Below are 18,340 nucleotides of genomic sequence, written 5' to 3' on the forward strand. Positions count from 1 at the left end.
TCCTAAATTGATGGTGAATAAAAACTGAACTGAATCCTGTTGCTGAAGATAAATTTCTTTCCAATCTAGTCTCAAATTATTGGTTTTACTCACGCATGGTTGCAATCGTTGCAAACTGGATGCACATGTACATTGGGCACGCGGATCAAGATTTATCAGGGATACAATAGTTGTTTTTTTTCTTTTGTTACCATGGGGGTAAAGCTCCGTTTACATATTTTAAGGTAAATGATGGTCGTTAGATCGAAGGAATTCATATCCCATATTCGTGGTGGATGGTTACGTAATCATGGAACGCGTAAAACGACTCCCGGTCTCAAAGCAGGCCATGTTGGTGTGCATAGTGAATTGTGAATAGAGCGGTTCTGGCCCTCTGATCCTGCGAGTAATTACCCCAACGCTATTGACCCCCCCCCCCCCCCCCCCACGCCCCCTCTCTCTTGCACTTATGGTTCTACACAAATATTAGCCTTTTGTCAAGGCCCTCTCGCTGTATGGTGAAGAGAGCCCAGCTGAGTGGGGTCGCGCTGGCGCGCTCGGCTGGGCTCGCTTCGCTCGCCCATTACAGCGAGAGGGCCTTGACAAAAGGCTACACAAATATCCGCTCATAAAATTGTCTGCCCGTCTTGTATTCCTTCAGTGTAGCCGCATTGTAGCCAGAGTGAAAGGCAAGTGCTGTATATTGGTCAGCCGGGCTCCTGCGAATTGACCAGAGGTAAGCTCCCATCTTCTCAATTCTTCTTATTCTTGTTCTTGTTCTTGTTCTTTTTCTTCTTCTTCTTCTTCCTCTTCTTCTTCTATTTTTTTCTTCTTTTCCTCCCTCCGTTTACATGTCGAAGATTGACGAGAGTGGATCGCAGCTTAGAGGTATTCAGGCTTAGGCACCTTAAATTTGTAGGTGATATATCAGGGGGCAGAGTTGGATAGATTGGTGTTCAGTCGGTTAATATGGAGTTTGAGTATAAAGTGGAGGGAACATAGCAGGATTTTGTCATTGACAGACTGTGGGAGGTTAGGGTCATAATTATGGTAAAAGTGTGGCGTAAGTAAACTGGAGCGCAGACTGGGCGCAATAGTCATTGGAAGGAGAAGGAACCAGCAGACACTTTCTGTTCTGTTTGATAAAGTCTTGCCGCGGATTCCAGTGGTGTGACGGCAGGTAGCAACAAAGTGTACAATGGTCTCTGCTTCTTCTTTGTATATGGGGGCATGTGGGGTCCACATGCTTCTTTATCTTGAGGAAAGAGTGGCACGGAAGAACCACGACAAAGTACCAAGGTATGACGTCATACTATCCGATATTATGAAAGGCTCTCCCTTCTGACCATGCTGTTTCCTTTGTGCCACAGTCCATCCGTACTTATCATCACAGCGTAGAATTGGATCTAGCGTCGCCATTAGTACCTTCTTGGTTGCCTCTCACATCCCTAGCTGGTTTTATATGCTGCTCGTTCTTTCGTGCATTGGTAAAGTGTATATAAAATCGTGGAAGGACACTTCGATCTCTGCCCTTGTGTAAGCTATCGTGAGGATCTGGCCCAGGATATCACCATCGTAGCCCTCTGAAGAAGAATGGCAATTAGAAATTGAATTTCTTTTGGAAACCGAATCGCCAGGCAACTCAGGTTGGTATATATTACCTATTTTGAAGTTCAAGTTTATGTTCGATGAACATTAATTGTCAGGACATTTATATTCCATCTAATTTCCCCTGTTTTACAAATCGACAAAATTTCAGTTTTCACTGTTAGAAGCCTTCCATTTCGTTCAGGAATCAATCAAAGACCTACAATACTCTGTAATAATTTTAATTGGCCAGGTGTAGTCCTAGAGGATGTGCTATTCACGCAATCGTCTAGAATTAGAAGTGGTCCTAATAAAAAGTGGGACCTACCTTTCATCAGAATCACTTTGTTTTAATTTGTTTTTATCTCAGCCATTTTAAACCCGATTTTTATCAAATATAATCGCTGTTAGAATCATTATTATGCTCTTTAATTACTCTTTTATATAAGTGACTTCTATGATAGCCTGAATTTCCATCCATGCCAGAACTATGTCATTCCTTTAATGCGTCTACACCAATTAAAGAGATTGTTTGATCTACCCTTTTGAGAACTGGGGTTCGTATTTCAGAGAGTCATCAAATAAAAATCTTTACGTAAAATCTGAGAATGGCCAAAGTTGCTCATAATATGAGAGACTTTCAAAGAGAAGTAAAATCCATTTCATGAAGTCTCCCATAAGTGTGTCTTATGAGCGAAAAGTCTCTCATAAGACTGTTCTGTTCATGAAACAGACCCCTGGTTTATCTGATAGAACCTATAGTTCTTTGTCTGATACTCTGTGTGATGCGCTCGCCGTCTTTCTTTGTTGTTATGGAGCTTTAGATTTTCGGGACGCGGAAAAAAGTGTTCTGCACATGCGCACGTTTGCCTAGAAAAACAAAAAATCGACACCAGAGTCTGTAATGAGCTACTTGATGCATGGACCTAGGCTTGATGCAATGATCCCATTAAAGGGGGCGCCATTTTACTTTGCATAGGTTGTGTCCTCGCGTATCCTAAAGCTATGTAGGACTACTTTGCAACACGACGAAGGAAGAGAGAACGGCAAACGCAATTGTCGTCTAAAACGTCGGCTTCGCATATTCTATCTAAAGCCCCCTTTAACCTCCGCCAACGAGGTTATGTTTCTGCCGGCGTTTGTGTGCTTGCGTGTTTGTTTGTTTGTTTGTCTGTGTGCAAAATAACTCAAAAAGTTGCGAACGGATTCGGATGAAACTTACAGGAAAAGTTGATGCAATAGTTGTATATATTCACCTAACTTTTATATCACTGGGATGGCGAAAAGTAATTACCATCACAAAGACATATACACTGTATCTTCCCTATAGAAAGTGGCTGGTGATTATGCAATGAGATACGAGTCAGTTGTCTTCCTATCTCCGCGGCAGATCCAGTTTGGCTTCATGCTTCAAATACTTTCGTGTGGCTGCACCGAACATCCAGCAAAGGAAGACGACTGTGACTCGATTCTCTTAAAACCTCCTTGGATCATCCATTATTACTACAATATAATATACATAACACTCGGATAGCCGTCTACTTCATTCCGGTGGACGATAGAATGCAACGATTGATTTTAGAGTAAGTTTGTATCCATCTGGAAGTAAAATGATAGCTGGATGTTTCCAATCAATAGTACAGGAAAACTTTTGGCTACCCCCAATCTTTCTGAAACATCCGTCTATTTCATATATCACGAAATTTCTTTGACAGTCGTCGGATAGCTTTATACGACACGCTTTGGAAGGGACAACTATCTCGACATGGCGTTTCCCTTTAGACCACGGAGAGGCTTAAACATTCGCCACGAGACGGAGTCAGATTCTGGCGCTGATTCCAGCGACAGCGACAATGGCGGCCATGGCTGGTCGAGCTCCTCTGATTCCCATGGGGGTACCAGCGACGAATCGGGAGCGACCACCAGCGAGGGTGAGATGAGTTCGTCGGACGCCGAGCCGACGATGAGAAGGAGGACGACGGAGAGACCTAGACGACGACGGAGAACCGTGTTGTCGGTGAGTTTCGATGAAAGATGTTAAAAGATGTGCACATTAATTTTCTCTTGAAGTATGGTGTAAAAAAAAAATCGATCAATTAGCAAGTGACGCCAACCGCTCCCGTTTGTTGAGGGTCAGGAATTGTCAATGCACTTTGATACATCTAGGGACATTTCCTGAAAATTTTGATCATCTTTCTGTAACACAGTAGTAGCACTGTTATTCAAATTCATGAAATTCTTCCGTCGAGATGTTTTCATTGCAAATGATTGACAAATTGCCCTACATCGACGTAAATAGCATTGAATTGATCAGTAATTTTAGTAGTAGTCATTATAAAAAAATCATGGGCGTACATACTCGAGCAGGTTTCGAACCTACGCTACGACCTCCTGATCTCCGGACAGACTTGCTGTCGGGCGAAAGCTCGGTGGTCTAGTGGCTATGACGCCTGTCCGGTGATCAGGAGGTCGTAGGTTCGAATCCTGCTCGAGTATGTACGCCCATGATTTTTTTTTATCATGACAACTACTAAAAACACACTGGTCAATTCAGTGCTATTTACGTCGATGTAGGGCAATTTGTCAATCATTTGCAACAGTCTAGCACGCCAAACACTTTGGATGGAACATTCTGTAATGTCCCACGCGCATGTCATCATCTTCTTGGCAGGAGTTCCATATGCACCCCCGCTATTCGTTATGTATAGTAACATGATTAAGTTTAGGTGGCTTTGGGATTAGGATTAGAATTTACTCAGTTTAGGGTTAGGGTTGGGGTTAGAGTTAGGGTAACATCGATCTCGGTGTCCTATAGCAGGGCTCCACACTAACTTTTATTTTTGGTGGCCCAAAGGCAAACATCCGACCTTTTTTGGTGGCCCGATCAGGCCACCAAATTCTTCATTTTTGAAATTTTGGTGGCCCGATGTGCGCTTTTGGTAACCCCGGGCCACCGGGTCACCGTTAGTGTCGAGCCCTGCCTATAGAGGGTAATGAGATAATGCGGACTTCAGAGGAAGTTCATACAGTGTAGATCTATTATAGTGGGGGTACATAATTATGTACCCCCCCCCCCCCCCACTATAATAGATCTACATTGTCTTTTATGGAACTCTTTCCCATTTCTTCATTATGTTCTCTGTTCGCGTCTTTGTTTGTTGTTTGTTTGTTTTTTTTTCCACGAATTCGATTTCCAGACGGTGAGGGGTAATCGGGGTGACGTTCATCACAAAGTCAGGAAACTGTTGGATGGCATGGACCGCGCTGAGAGTCTCCAGGCAGTTCAAGAAGTCGATGATCGTGGGAACGCGGCCTTGCACTACGCGTGCTTAAACAAGCGTAATGAGTGTGTCGACCTCTTACTGGAAAACGGCGCAGGTGCGTTATGATAAACCGTTATGGTATACATGATAGACCCGGTCCGGTTAGTAGCTGTATTCAAATCTGAATGTTTTCCTTTAGAACAAAGCTTCCTCGTGACCCCCGTCCCGATAGTCCCTTCCAGTTCATGGTTCGCGGTCATCACAAGTTGCAATAGCCTAATTCCTGTTGCCATAGAAACAATTGAATTATCATACTCACAGTCGTTATTTTTTACCCAATAGGACTATTGTTTCTTTAAAAAAAAATTAAAATGATTGTTAGTTGTAGGGAAAAGAAAATCAAACTAATTATTAGTTGTAGGAAAAAATCGTAACATATTCAAATTTGGCCGTGTTTGGGGATACCTTTTCAGGGTATCCAAGTATAACAATGTATAAGGCATATGTTTACGCCCGTCCTGTCTTCCTAGTTCTGTGAATCTTTTGTTGAAATTTCTGAAATTTCCTGACCTATTCGCATCATTCGATGTTGCTTGGGGGTTAAGCTGTGCAAGCTTCCTGATTGCCAAGGAAAATCTTTTTGGCTCGTATTATGGTCAGCATTGTGAATACATTGTGAAACTATACTCTCTAAAAAATCGAGTGAAAATGTTCACTCTTGAAAGAGTGAATAACAGAAAAGAGTGAATTCAGACTGAAAAAGGAGTGAATTTTGAGTGAAAATGTTCATCTTCACTCATTTTGGAGTGACCTCAGGGATCACTCGAAGATTTTGGAGTGATACCTGAGGTCACTCCAAAATTATTCAAGTTCACTCAAAATTCACTCCAATTTCAGTCTAAATTCACTCTTTCAAGAGTGAACATTTTCACTCGATTTTCTTAGAGAGTACACTCCTGAAATAGATCCAGAGAAAAGTTCGCCCCATCATGACCACAGCAGACTTGATTCCAAGTTTTACAAAGTAAAATTAACTTCACCATGCAAACCTTCAAACAACACATAAGTAAGAACAAGTTGAAAAGCTCTTTTGAACAGCTATTATATGCATTAACGTAGACCTTATTCTTTCTGCAAGAAAATGTTACTAACCCACGAACGTTCTGGTACCCATCTTGACGAAAGCAAGGATTGACTCTAGGAAGCAGACTTATTCCCAAAAATGTATTAGTGCCATGAAGAGTAATAGTTGTACAAGCTTTGCCCATAACCGATTGCGGACGCTTAATTAAGAAATCAAAGAAGCCCAACATTTTTTTTTGTACGTCTTTTCCCCCTCTGCGACTGCATGTTTAATTCACTCTGACTATCTTATGTATACATATTTTGACAAAGTTTTTGTATGGGGTGTGGGGTGGAAGACTTGCGGATTATGGTTATTAATTTTCTTGCCCCTAGCAGCTGTTCTATGTCACAATCTAGGTCTGTTTTTCTATTAATTGTGCTTTGTCTCTTGGTTATAATTTACGTTATTCTTGATTATACATGTACATGTACTTGAATAAATTTGTTTTGTGTTTGTCTCTGTACACATGTCTGAAATGCCGCATAAAATACAATAATGATAGTAATCGTGAAAGTAATAATGATAATAATAATAATAATAATAATAAAGATAATAATCATAATGATAATAATAATCATCATCATCATCATCATCATCATCCTCATTTTTATCATCACCACCACCATCATCATCATCATCACCATCACCATCATCATCATCATCATCATACTGATACAAAAACGTGTAGTACGCCAATTTTTACACAATACAAGAGCCGTTGTTCTCTTTGCAGAAAACGAGTATGATTATGATACAATCCCCCACCTTTTTGTTTTATTATCTTGTGTTTTGTTTTTCGAAATTTCATTTTAGATCCAAACACAGCCGGACAACACGGGAAGAGACCTCTTCATTTCGTACTGTCTGACAAGACGATTTCCCGAGAGGTAATAAGGCCACGTACTCCAATGATAATTCAAGTTCGTGAAGATGCCAGTCTCTTGCGCCATGATGTACCTCCGGCCCATGCACTGGTCTCTATAGGGAATATAAGATATTCCCTATAGAGATCAGTGTTTTGACCTAATCGGAAGTGGTGTGCGTGTGTGTGTGTATGTGTGTGTGTGTGTGTGTTGTGTTTTGTATTTGTTCGTTGGCATTGGGATGGATTTGGCGTCTATGTTACTTTCCTTTTTTAATTGGGTACTGATATTTCAGATCGGCTTGTGAATACCGTACAAAAGACAAAAGACAACGGACTCTGGTTTGAAATACATGTAGAAATATTTTAGTATAGACCAGTTAGGTGATAATCTTTCCCGCAGAGAACCATGGAGACAATCAAATTTATATTGATGGTCGTACATAACATTCATTTATATTACTGTTGATAAAGATTGTCACCTTAAAGGGACTATACAGTACTGGTTGAGGTGAGGATTCAGGTTTATGATATTTTTTTTTTTTTTGGTGAGATAATGAGAAACCTCTTGTGAAATATGAAAGAGCATGTAATTTCAAGAAGGATTCAAGGTTTATTTGATGAAAATTGACCTTGAAATGGCAGAGATATCCATTAAAGCGATCCTAATAAAATTGGCATGGCACGACTTTTATTAGGATCTCTTTGTTTTACCTTGTTTTTAGATATCTCAGTCATTTCAAAACCGATTTTCATCCAATAAACTTTTGATTCCCCTTAGAATTGTATGCTCTTTAACATATCATAGAGTGGTTTCTAAATATCTCCCAAAACGTTAGGCCTACAAGCTGAATCCTCATCTCAACCAGTACTGTACCTTTTTACCCCGTCTATTTACAGATTTAGCGATTGTAATCACAGTACGTCATTACCGGTCTCAATGACCAATGCTGTCATACATATAGACCGATTCTGTGCCGCGCTATGTGTATTTTTGGCATGGGCGCAGCCATAGTGGGTGTATCAGCCTTTGAACGTCCGCGCGTCTAAAATCTAAAGCTCCCTAATGTCTGCTGCCCTCAACGAACCCGAATCGGTCAATACATGCAGAAAATTGCAAGAAGAAGTAAAGCAGGAAGAGAGTAATAAAACAACAACAACAACAAACAAACACTATTTCTTAATCAAAGGAAGTTGAAGAGTTGCAGACGCAATCATAATGATCAATGCACGAAACTTATGAGACAGGGCGGCTGCCCGCGTTGTGTACCGCCCATGATGCTTTCTGAACAATCCCCTTTTTTCTTTTTTTCTTTTTTTTTTTGCGGTCATATTTCTTAATTGAGCTTTTAACATCATTAATGTGTTTTTGATTATATTTGCCCCTACATCATATGAGGAATTGCACATTGAAGGGTTATAAAGCTTCTCAAAGAGACACTTTTGAAAGTGATGCCCTTTGGAGTTTTTTCAAAGATAAATCTTGCAGTGTTGATCAGTTCTTCATAAGATGAATACAGAGGAATGATGATGAAGCAGGCAGTTATCCTTGATTATGGGGGTGTCATCATCACCTTATTGCCACAAAGTACTGTAACACACTTTGATTTATCAAACAGATTAACTTTATGAATTTTGAGCTGTTTCAGTGGTAGCCCAAACAAAGAAATACATTAAAATGCCACAATCATTCAAAGTTGTGTGATGCTGATGACTATACCGTCTAACATATAGCACCACAAGAACATAATAAGAAAACAAATTGTAGTTAAGCAGAGTTAGGGGGTATGGGGGGGGGGGGTACGGGGGTAGGGGTGTAGAGGGGGAGGGATTTGACAGAAAAGATCAACATAATCCAGCAGAGCTTGTATGGGATGAATACTTCCAATTGACTTGTGTGCATTGCATGCATTCTCTATAGTGCTCACACGGATAAATAATTCCCCATAGAGACGTGTGTTAAAATTCAAAATTCAAAAAATTCTGTAAAATAGCTGGGAGAAATGAAGTGTTTCATCTTAACTAACCTGGATAAATGAGCTATACCCTGTCATCTATCAAATTTCCAAGGCAGGTTCTTCAGCTCAAACTCTGTCCAAGGGTTCGCAAAGCCTGACTACGAGTCATTGTCACTCAAGAAATCACCTATTTTCTGTACATGCACCCAATGAAATATAGTCCCTTCAAATTCCATGAGAAAAGCTTTCATCTCCAAACCAAAATGCAGTTTGTACATTCATACTCAATATCTGCAGCTATTCAGTTTTATGCCAAACTGCTTTATTGATTTTTTAATGATTTTTTTCTTCATTTATTTTGGTATCTTTGGTACGAATTTGTGAAGGGGTCTGGGACATTCCATTGTATTTACAGGTGTGAGCCCTACACGTAAGGCTCACGCAGGAAGTGGTACTGGTTGTTTTGCAGGTCAATAAGAACTGCATGCAGTTGATCGTCACCTCGCTTGTGAATCGTCACGCTAAGGTCAACGTGCCGGACCGAAGCGGCCTAACGCCTCTGCTCATGGCTGTCAACCTGAAGGGACACAAAAACGTCCTCAAAATCCTCGTGGAAAGCAAACATTCCGACGCAAACGTAGAGGTGAGGAGAGTCGGCAGGTAACAATACTGTCATATCGATATCTTACATCTTGCACGGTGTATCGATCATGCGTCGCCTTTTTCGATCGTTATATACCTCAGGCTCCATTCTGATTTCAGTAATTCCTATGTTGTTTTGGTTACAGCTCGTTATTCCGAAGGTTCGTTAATCCGAAGGTTCTTTAGTCCGAAGGTTCGTTATTGCGAAAGTTCGTTAATCTGAAAATGAAATAGGGTTTGCTTTTTCCGAAGGTTCATTAATCCTAAAATGAAATAAGGTTCGTTATTCCGAAGGTTCGTTAATCCGAAAATGAAACAAAGCTCGTTGTTCCGAAGGTTCGTTATGGACTCTATATCACTTCAGATCAACGAACCTTCGGAATAACGAACCCTATTTCATTTTCGGATTGACGAACCTTCGGAATAACGAACCCTCTTTCATTATCGGATGAACGAGCCTTCGGAATAGCGAACCCTATTTCATTTTCGGATTAACGAAACTTCGGAATAACGAACCTTCGGAATAACGCCACAAATTTTCGGATTAACGACCCCCTTTTCATTTTCGGATTAACGAACCCTTTTTCATTTTTAGATTAACGAAACTCTAGGTATAGGAAATTTGTGTGTTTCGGATTAATGAACCTTCGGAATAACGAGCCTTCGGAATAACGAACCTTAGGAACAACAAACAGCACCCGTTATTGATTCCATCATGTATAAAGGCATCGTTATCGCTGCTGATGTTGTTACTTTCATTAGTATTGTGTCGTTATCATTTTGTTATTGTAGGTTTGGGGTTTAGGGCAAATACCCCCTGGGCAATTACCCCGCACCCTTCCCCCGAACCCAACCCTAATCCTAACCCATACTCTCAACCCTAAACCTAACCCTAACCCTAATCTTAGCTCTAGTCTTACCACTAACCAGTATTTAGCCGGGGGTAATTGCCCTCGGGGGTACTGCCCGGATATGGTAGTTTTGCACTAATTCGCTATGAAAATGATATCATACATAGAAAGACAACCGTTGTTATTGTTTGTGGTATCACTATCGGTAGCGTCATTATCATTATCATTATCATTGCTTCATTTATCATTGCTGTAATCAATGTGATCCCCATCTCTCCTACAATCACCGCGGGAGTAGAGTCCGGTGAGATACGGCGGACATCCTGTTTCCATCCTGATAGCAGCCATTCTGCAGGCCAAGTTTGCCAAGGCCATTATTCTCCTCCAATCAGGGGCCGACCCGCTGTCACGTGATCCGTGGGGCAACACGCCCCTCTTCTTGATCTTGAAGCGAGGGGAGACAGCATATGCGCTGAAGTTCGTCGCCATCTGTAGGGAGAAAGATTACGTCGTTGAGAAGGTATTTCTTTGGCTTCCATTTCACTTCATTCATATTAACATTTTGTGAAACGTGAAAATGAATCCAATTTCGACATAACCAAGATTTTATGGCTAGAATGAACAAGGAGGGCAAGGATAACAGTTAATACAATGTACCCGTTAACGGAAGGACAAAACAGCCAATGGAATTGAACCAAATCACATACAGTCTTGAGATTAACAGACATATCTTACAAACACCCATGTAAAGCGCCATATGAATGCTATTATTATTATTAGTAGTAGTAGTAGTAGTAGTAGTACTATTACCTCTCCAATCTCCAGAAAATTAATCATTATTCTTTTAAGTAACAAACAATATACATGTATTCAACTTTGACCGAATATCCCGAATATACTTAAGGGATATAAGAAAGTAATAGTAGAATCAGTGAGTAGCATCTCTTCATTCATTAGAAACAAATGATTCTAGTCTCTTTGAACATCTTATAATCTGGACAACCAACTATGTTTCCAATTCTACACAATCTCAAGTTGAGTATACTGTTATGCTGAATCGGTGAGTCTATCAAAACAATAACTACAAAATTATCAACATAATTGACGATTCTCACTTTCAACCTGCTGTGCCGTTAGATTGGGGGGGGGGGGAGATAGGGATAGGATGTAAAATAGCATGGGAATTTGTTGTAGAGATGGAAAAGAAAAGGTAAAACATGCAGCGTGAAGTGTATTGTAAGGGATTCTCTCATTGCTCTCCCTTGGCAGATACTGCTAGCTAAGAACCGGAAAGGTATTGCTACCATTCACCAGGCCGTTAAGACCGGAGATGAGCAGCTCGCCAAAACCTGTCTTGATATTGGTAATATCTCTTTTTATTTATCTGCCAACTTAAACGCGTTAACAGAAAGTGATTATAATACCATCCTCATGTTATATCTATATCACGTAATTTGTCTTGCTTGCAATGGAATATCTATCAAAGGCCACCTTTGAATGGAGAAGGATCATAGTGGCCTATAGCTTGAATAAAAGTGAATAATAAAGCTACTCCCGACAGCACAGAAAAGCGAATATCATTACTTTTTCTTGCATTAATTGTGGAACATCCACACACAGTTCAACTTCATAATGTCAACACGATGTTTTACTCACGATCACATTATCGAAAAACAACTTGTTAGAAGAGGAAGGCTCTGTGGAAGGGCATGCTGGAATCCTGTAGTCTGTGTTCCCATACGCAGTGTGTCCCAAAGATGCGCCCACAGTAGACGCAGACGACATCGATGGCGACGGCGTAATGTCGACGGGCGAAAAGCTCCTGGCCGTCAGATCGAAGAAGGGCGAGAGTCTGATGCACGTGGCAGGCAAAGCGGGAAACTTGGATGTCATTCGACTCGTGCACGAGCGCTGCCCTATCTTAGTGAACCAGCTCACGGAGGAACATCTGTCGCCTTTGCACTCGGCCTCCAAGTATGATCAGTCGGAAGCGGTGAAGGAGCTGTGCAAACTGATGAGGTGATTGGAAACTTAGTCCATTAGCTCGTTTGTTTGTCTGCTTATCGTTTTCACCGAGTGCTTCTTACCTTGTATAGTGATTAAACGAACAAAAGAGCATCGCTCGAATGCGACTTGTTCAACATTGCTTAATTCCAAGTTCCTCTGCGATGCATTTTTAATGTCGGAATTATTCATCTACAAAATGTTTCTTCGAGGGATATCTAGATGACGCAACATCCCAAAATAGAGAATTTCGAAATATTTTCTTCCCTCTTTGTTAGAAATTATAATTCGCAAATACACATAATGTGTTTCTTTAGGAAATCAATACAACCGTAATTAAGATGCACACGATTTCAACATACACTACGACAGAATCCTTTTCATTAGCTTCACAAAAGTGTCTTTGTACACATCGCCCTTCCGTGTTATATGAGAGATTGCAAATATTTTGACGAATCTTGCTACTTCAACTCACCGTCAACTCACACAACCACCACCGCAGTTTGAGACGCGTAGTTTCAGTCCACGGAAGACAGCGTTTTTGCCCGTACGCATGACACTTTGTCCTTTAATACTGCCCAAGCATTTTATCTATATTAGCCACCATGTAGAAAACATTTAATTTCAAAACCCGAAACTGAAACTCAAAGAAAATGTGTGCTTACATTTCAAGCCAAGTTTTTCCATCTCGATTCTCACTGACCCTTTTCGTATTCTCTTCCCAAGCTCGCCAATAATTGAAATGGGAACAGTGGACGGAATACCATCGGTGCTTAAGTACGCCTGCGACCATGGCGGGATGGGGGCGCTTTGGGAGTTGATCACCTACCGGCTGGAAAAGCTCAACGACTGGGTGGCATTCGATGTTCTCCAGTGGGCTGCCTCCAAGAACAAGAGTGAAGTTGTCAAGGTGATTGCAAACAGCTAGCGGACGTTTCATAAAAAATACGACATTTGCAATATGACGACAAAATCAGTAACCATTGCTGCAAGCTTTGCCGAAACCAAGAGATTTCAAGTATTTGAGACTTTTTTTTTTCGTTTGGAAGTGCAACCCTTCAATAATCTTTCTTTTCTCAATGAATAGAATTGCCCTGTGATTATCTCAGAAATATGTAATTGTATAATTGCAAAAGTCATTTCCTAAGGTGCCGCCAGAAACAATGGTAGTCTTCCTAATATCTGCCACAAGATGGGTGATCGTAAAACACATGCCATTGCCTCATGTTGTTGACAGTTTACAATCGTTAATTCGATCAAATACAATGGTCGACATGGCTTTCTTTGCATCTTTTTTTTTTTCAGAAAGAAATTTTATTCGTATAAACATTCAGGTACAAAATAAAATAATATCACATGCAGTACATAAAGACAAATGATCGAAATTTGACAGGCAACTGCGAAACAATCAAATAATGTATATATGATTCCAATTAATATTAGATACAAAACCTTTGGTTTTCTCAGATATATATTCGTCTACTTTCTTTGCTTGCTTTAAGAATTGACAAAATTGGCAAAAATGTAACGATTTCTTTTTATTTCTTACAGAAAATATGAAGTATTAAGCGTACAAATAAACCACGTTGTAACGTTTTGGATTTTCTGCCGAACCAAGTTTCTTTGCATCTTGTATACTGTAGAGTTTCATGTACAAAACTGCATCCGTAAAAACACTCTGTACAACTTTGTCTGTGTGTGACGTTCTAAGAAAATTTGAATAACAATTGTCGACCGGCGGTGAATATTGTCAAACCTAATGATTTAGTTGTTTAAAGGTGTGTTCCTTTTTTTGCACACTGGTAAGGATTCGAAGGTTGATATGGATATAAGCTTAACTCATAGTCTCACTAGTTCTCCTGACAGCAGAGAACTATTCCTTCTTTTTTTTTTCAAATTCAGAATGAAGTGCAGAATGTTTTCGCTACAAGAAAGAGATTTGTTTTTTTTTTTTAACTTTGAGCTTCCTATAACTGCCTTTAGAAAAGGAAAAACAAAGAAAGATACTTACATTATCAAGTTCAAGTTCAAATTTATTTTTTCCCCCACAATATACAAACATAAATCTCACTTTCTTGAGTGACAGAAACAATGCATATAAATTAGTACAGAGAAAACGACAATAACAGAAAAAAAAATAACAGTTGCGATACATTGCAATAGTTGCTGAGGTAACGAAAGTGAAATAATCGTCAATATGCACTGTGTGAAAAAACAAAAACAAAATTACTTACATTATAGTATCTTTACCTCTGTTTTGACGTCGCATGACATTGGACGATATTAGTTAATGTTACAAACCAAACAGGAATTCTAATTGTTTACTGACTACACTTCTTCAGGCTATCATGGAGTTTCCAGAAATGAAACAACACATGCGCAGCGAGGTGACAAAGGAATTAGTTCTGGAGAGCGCCTCCAACGGGCACGTCGAGTAAGTTCCTCGATGATCATGCAAGGAAGTGTATATTCGACGTGTCTATATTCAAATTTCGAGCAAACTTTTACGGAAAAGGTTAACAAGTTGGCGTAAAGTGTCAAAGCCACAGCCCAGGCCCATACCACTTTCTCCCCGTTGTGCAGTCATTTAGCGGAGACGTAAATCTGTTACTTCGGTTACATGATTGTTGTCGGAGTAGTTATATGAATTGAATTGAAAGTCAAACTAAAAACTCCCTTCTCACTAAGTAAATCACGGGATTCTGGTTTTGGTAGTAATTATCTATTCAGTATCTCGCAGATATCCATATGGTTATTTGTGTATTGATCCATTATTACTTAATTTACATGTAGTTACTTAGTTTAGCAGTCAGTAAAATATTCCTTTAAATTTGTTTATTAAGTTAGGAAGTATTTATGTATTAATTCTTTTTTTTTTTTAATCTCTCCGTCTTCAGGACCTTAGCTGTGCTTCTGGAAGAGCACGATGGTTGGAAAGAAGTCAGTGATGATGACGGCAATAGACCCATTCACCTGACTGCGTGGAAGGGGCATACCGTCACCGTTCGCCTACTGGTCAAGCGAGGCGTTGACCTCTATGCTAAGTCAGTCATTATTCGAGCGGCAAAACACTTCAAAAAGCATGCAATGTGCCCTGTATAGTAAACGTACAATATTGAGCGAGTCTGTGGCGTAGAGCTGGAAAGAAGATTGTAATCATTATCATTGTCATTATCATCATGATTCTAGTCTTGACTTACTGACTTACAGGCGTAAGACGGCGTGTCCCATTGCTCTCCTCCGAGTGAGCTCACTCCAATCCCTACCTGTCCTTGCTTGGTTTTCAAGGGTCGGCATAGCCTTTTGTCAAGACCATCTTGCTGTAATGGGTGAGCGAAGAGAGCCAAGCCGAGCGCGAAAGCAACCCCACTCAGCTGGTCTCTCTTCACCATAGAGCGAGAGGGCCTTGACAATAGGCTAGGGTCGGCAGGGATGATCCTGTATCGCTGCGTTGTTGGTCCTTCCACCGGAGAGGAGGGCGTCCAGGTGGCCGTTCTGTGTGGAAGTCGTTATAGTAAGCTTCACGGGGCAGGCGATTCTCTGGCACACGTATGACGTGCCCAAACCATTTCATTCTGCATGAGGTGATTTCTTGGCTGATGGATCTTGTGACATTCAGAGACTTCCTGATGTCCTCATTCCAGATGCGGTCTAGGAGATGAATGCCGGCATTGGTCCTGAGACATCTCATCTCAAAGGATTCGAATCTACTTATTTCTGCCTTCCTTAGGGTCCATGTTTCAGCACCATAAGTGGCGATTGGTCGCATGAGAGCTTCATAGATTCCCATCTTAAAGTTCTCGTGATGTTGTGGTTTGACCATAGTGTTCCTTTGAGACGGCCGCAAGGCAGCCTGGGCTGCAAGGCTAGTCCTTCGTTTAACATCATTTGCTACTGATGGTAAACTGTACTGCCAAGAAAGACGAACTCGTCTGTCTTTTCTATTGCGTCATCATCTATTATGATGTCCCCTTGTTCTTTTGACATTATTCGATACTTTGAGGTGTTGATTTTCATTTCCCATGCTTTGCATGCTTCTTCAAATGTTCTGTGTTGAAACTTGTAATTTATCAAATACCGGATCTATAGCAAAGTAGTGTCATCAGCATGTTAATGATACATGTTATTGATATACATTATGCCTATATGGAGACCAGCATCTGATGTCTTATTGTTTTAAATCATCATCACTGATTCTTATTGTAGTTTATTATCATCAGTGTATAGACATTGTTATTACCTTCGTTATCATTATCATCATTGTTATATACATTATTGCTTCAGTTGTTTTTTTCACAAAGGCATTTTATTCATATAAAGAAATGCTTCATTATTGCTTCAGTTATCATCACTAAATTTTGAATTTGTTTTCTGTAACATCTTCGACACAGAAACAACGAAGGGAAGACGGCACTCCATATGGCAATTCAACATTATCAGCAAGAAATTACTGCACTCCTGATCAAGGCCGACAAAAAACTCATCATGACAGGTGACAATGAGAAGGTAAAGACACTCTGTTCTAATTTGATTGTGATGTCGTCATTCCTGCGGCCCTTGATTCCCGCTCATTTTGGGACAGTGTTCTCGCCCTCAAGTGTGCGAACTACGTATGAGCGGAAGCTGTTTTACTAGTGGGTATTTTTTTTTTTTTTTTCGCGCACGCAGGTGGATGTGATTTTCAAAGGAAGTGGAGGGGAAATGATGGCATCATGTAATTGTAATGTAACTGAAAAATGTCTACATATTTTTAAATTTCTGCGGAGGAGGTTAATTCTCTTCATTAACGAAGAAGATTATAGATTACCCAATTTTAAATACTAAGTATGAGTTTTCACGAACCACAATAAGATATTTCGGCCCTAAGATGTGGAATAGTCTTCCAGATAATATTAAGCAGTGTGTTTCTATGTCTTCATTCAAGAGAAAACATAAAAAATATACTGTAAAATGATATATGTGCAATAGTGACTTCATAGATGATAGTATATATATCAACAGTTTTTTGTTTTATTTTGTTCTTTTTCGTATTGTTTCGTCTTGGTGCTAATCATAATTGTTACCTTTTACTTGGGAGAAGCCTTGACAGGTCAATGGCCTTTGCTCCTTCCTCCACACTCTGTATTGCATATGATTGACATGTTGTCCTGTATTGTTCATTCTTTTTTTTTTATTAGTTGTGCAAGTTGTGGAAGCAAAATGAAATGAAATGAATTTTTATATGCAAGTTTTTCATTTCACCAAACGGGATAGTCAGAAATAGTGGCATAGGAAACTGTTCCACAACGCATAGTAATACTGCGTTGATGGATCAATAAATTGGCACTAACCTATATAGCCACTTCAATTCAAAAGAATGTCTAACCGCATATTGCATTTGTTTACCGAATATTATCAACTTTTCCAGCCGCTTGTTGTTAGTGTTAATGGTAGATAATATAAAGACGGCGACCGGCGAAGGAGCAAACAGAATTCACATCTCCCAACTGCAACATTGCAGACGCTTATATTAGGACATTTTGACGGACTCTGATGACGAAAGTCTGCATTCGTTAGACTGCATGAATATCAAATCAACAATTCCCCGTCATACACACTTTTTTTTTTCCGGCGCATGCCCAGCCTTTCGGCTCTTATAGAATAATGGTGTATGAGGAAATACTCTCTCATGGGAGAACGTAACAAACTATGTTATCCATAAGAAAGCATAGTAAAATGTTCCACCATCACGTGATCAAACTTATTTTATTTTGATCATTTCATTTTAAATACCGACAGGTGACACCTCTTCACTACGCCTGTTGCATCGGTAGCGAATCTCTCCTGGAAATTTTGCTGGAAGCCACAGATGAGAACAATGTACTGACATGCGATGCAAAAGGTTTCAACTGTCTGGACCACGCCATCGAGGAAGGTCATGAGTAAGTTAATAATCTACCATTTGCAGATGAAACCCCAGATTTGGTGCTTCACAGTAGTTCTAAAATGTGTGTGAGGAATAGAAACAACCAATGTAAAAAGTTTGTATTAGTATAATCAATGTTAAGTATTGTTGTATAGAAAATGTG

At 40.0% G+C, this 18,340-nt stretch overlaps 1 protein-coding gene across 1 annotated transcript in view; it reads left to right on the top strand.

Annotated features, from left to right (window-relative positions):
* Positions 1–3,331: 3,331 nt before the first annotated feature.
* The window catches only part of LOC140242908 (transient receptor potential cation channel subfamily A member 1 homolog), a 31,388-nt gene continuing 16,379 nt past the window's right edge, over positions 3,332–18,340 (top strand). Inside the window, exons 1-12 of the mRNA XM_072322655.1 lie at positions 3,332–3,583; positions 4,764–4,944; positions 6,769–6,842; positions 9,245–9,418; positions 10,567–10,788; positions 11,538–11,631; positions 12,014–12,287; positions 12,999–13,182; positions 14,615–14,706; positions 15,170–15,316; positions 16,664–16,778; positions 18,051–18,193. Coding sequence (XP_072178756.1) covers positions 3,332–3,583; positions 4,764–4,944; positions 6,769–6,842; positions 9,245–9,418; positions 10,567–10,788; positions 11,538–11,631; positions 12,014–12,287; positions 12,999–13,182; positions 14,615–14,706; positions 15,170–15,316; positions 16,664–16,778; positions 18,051–18,193 — 1,952 coding nt within the window. The remainder of the gene's footprint in view (positions 3,584–4,763; positions 4,945–6,768; positions 6,843–9,244; positions 9,419–10,566; positions 10,789–11,537; positions 11,632–12,013; positions 12,288–12,998; positions 13,183–14,614; positions 14,707–15,169; positions 15,317–16,663; positions 16,779–18,050; positions 18,194–18,340) is intronic.

The sequence above is a fragment of the Diadema setosum genome, chromosome 19, assembly GCF_964275005.1.
Source record: "Diadema setosum chromosome 19, eeDiaSeto1, whole genome shotgun sequence".
Lineage (NCBI taxonomy): Eukaryota > Metazoa > Echinodermata > Echinoidea > Diadematoida > Diadematidae > Diadema > Diadema setosum.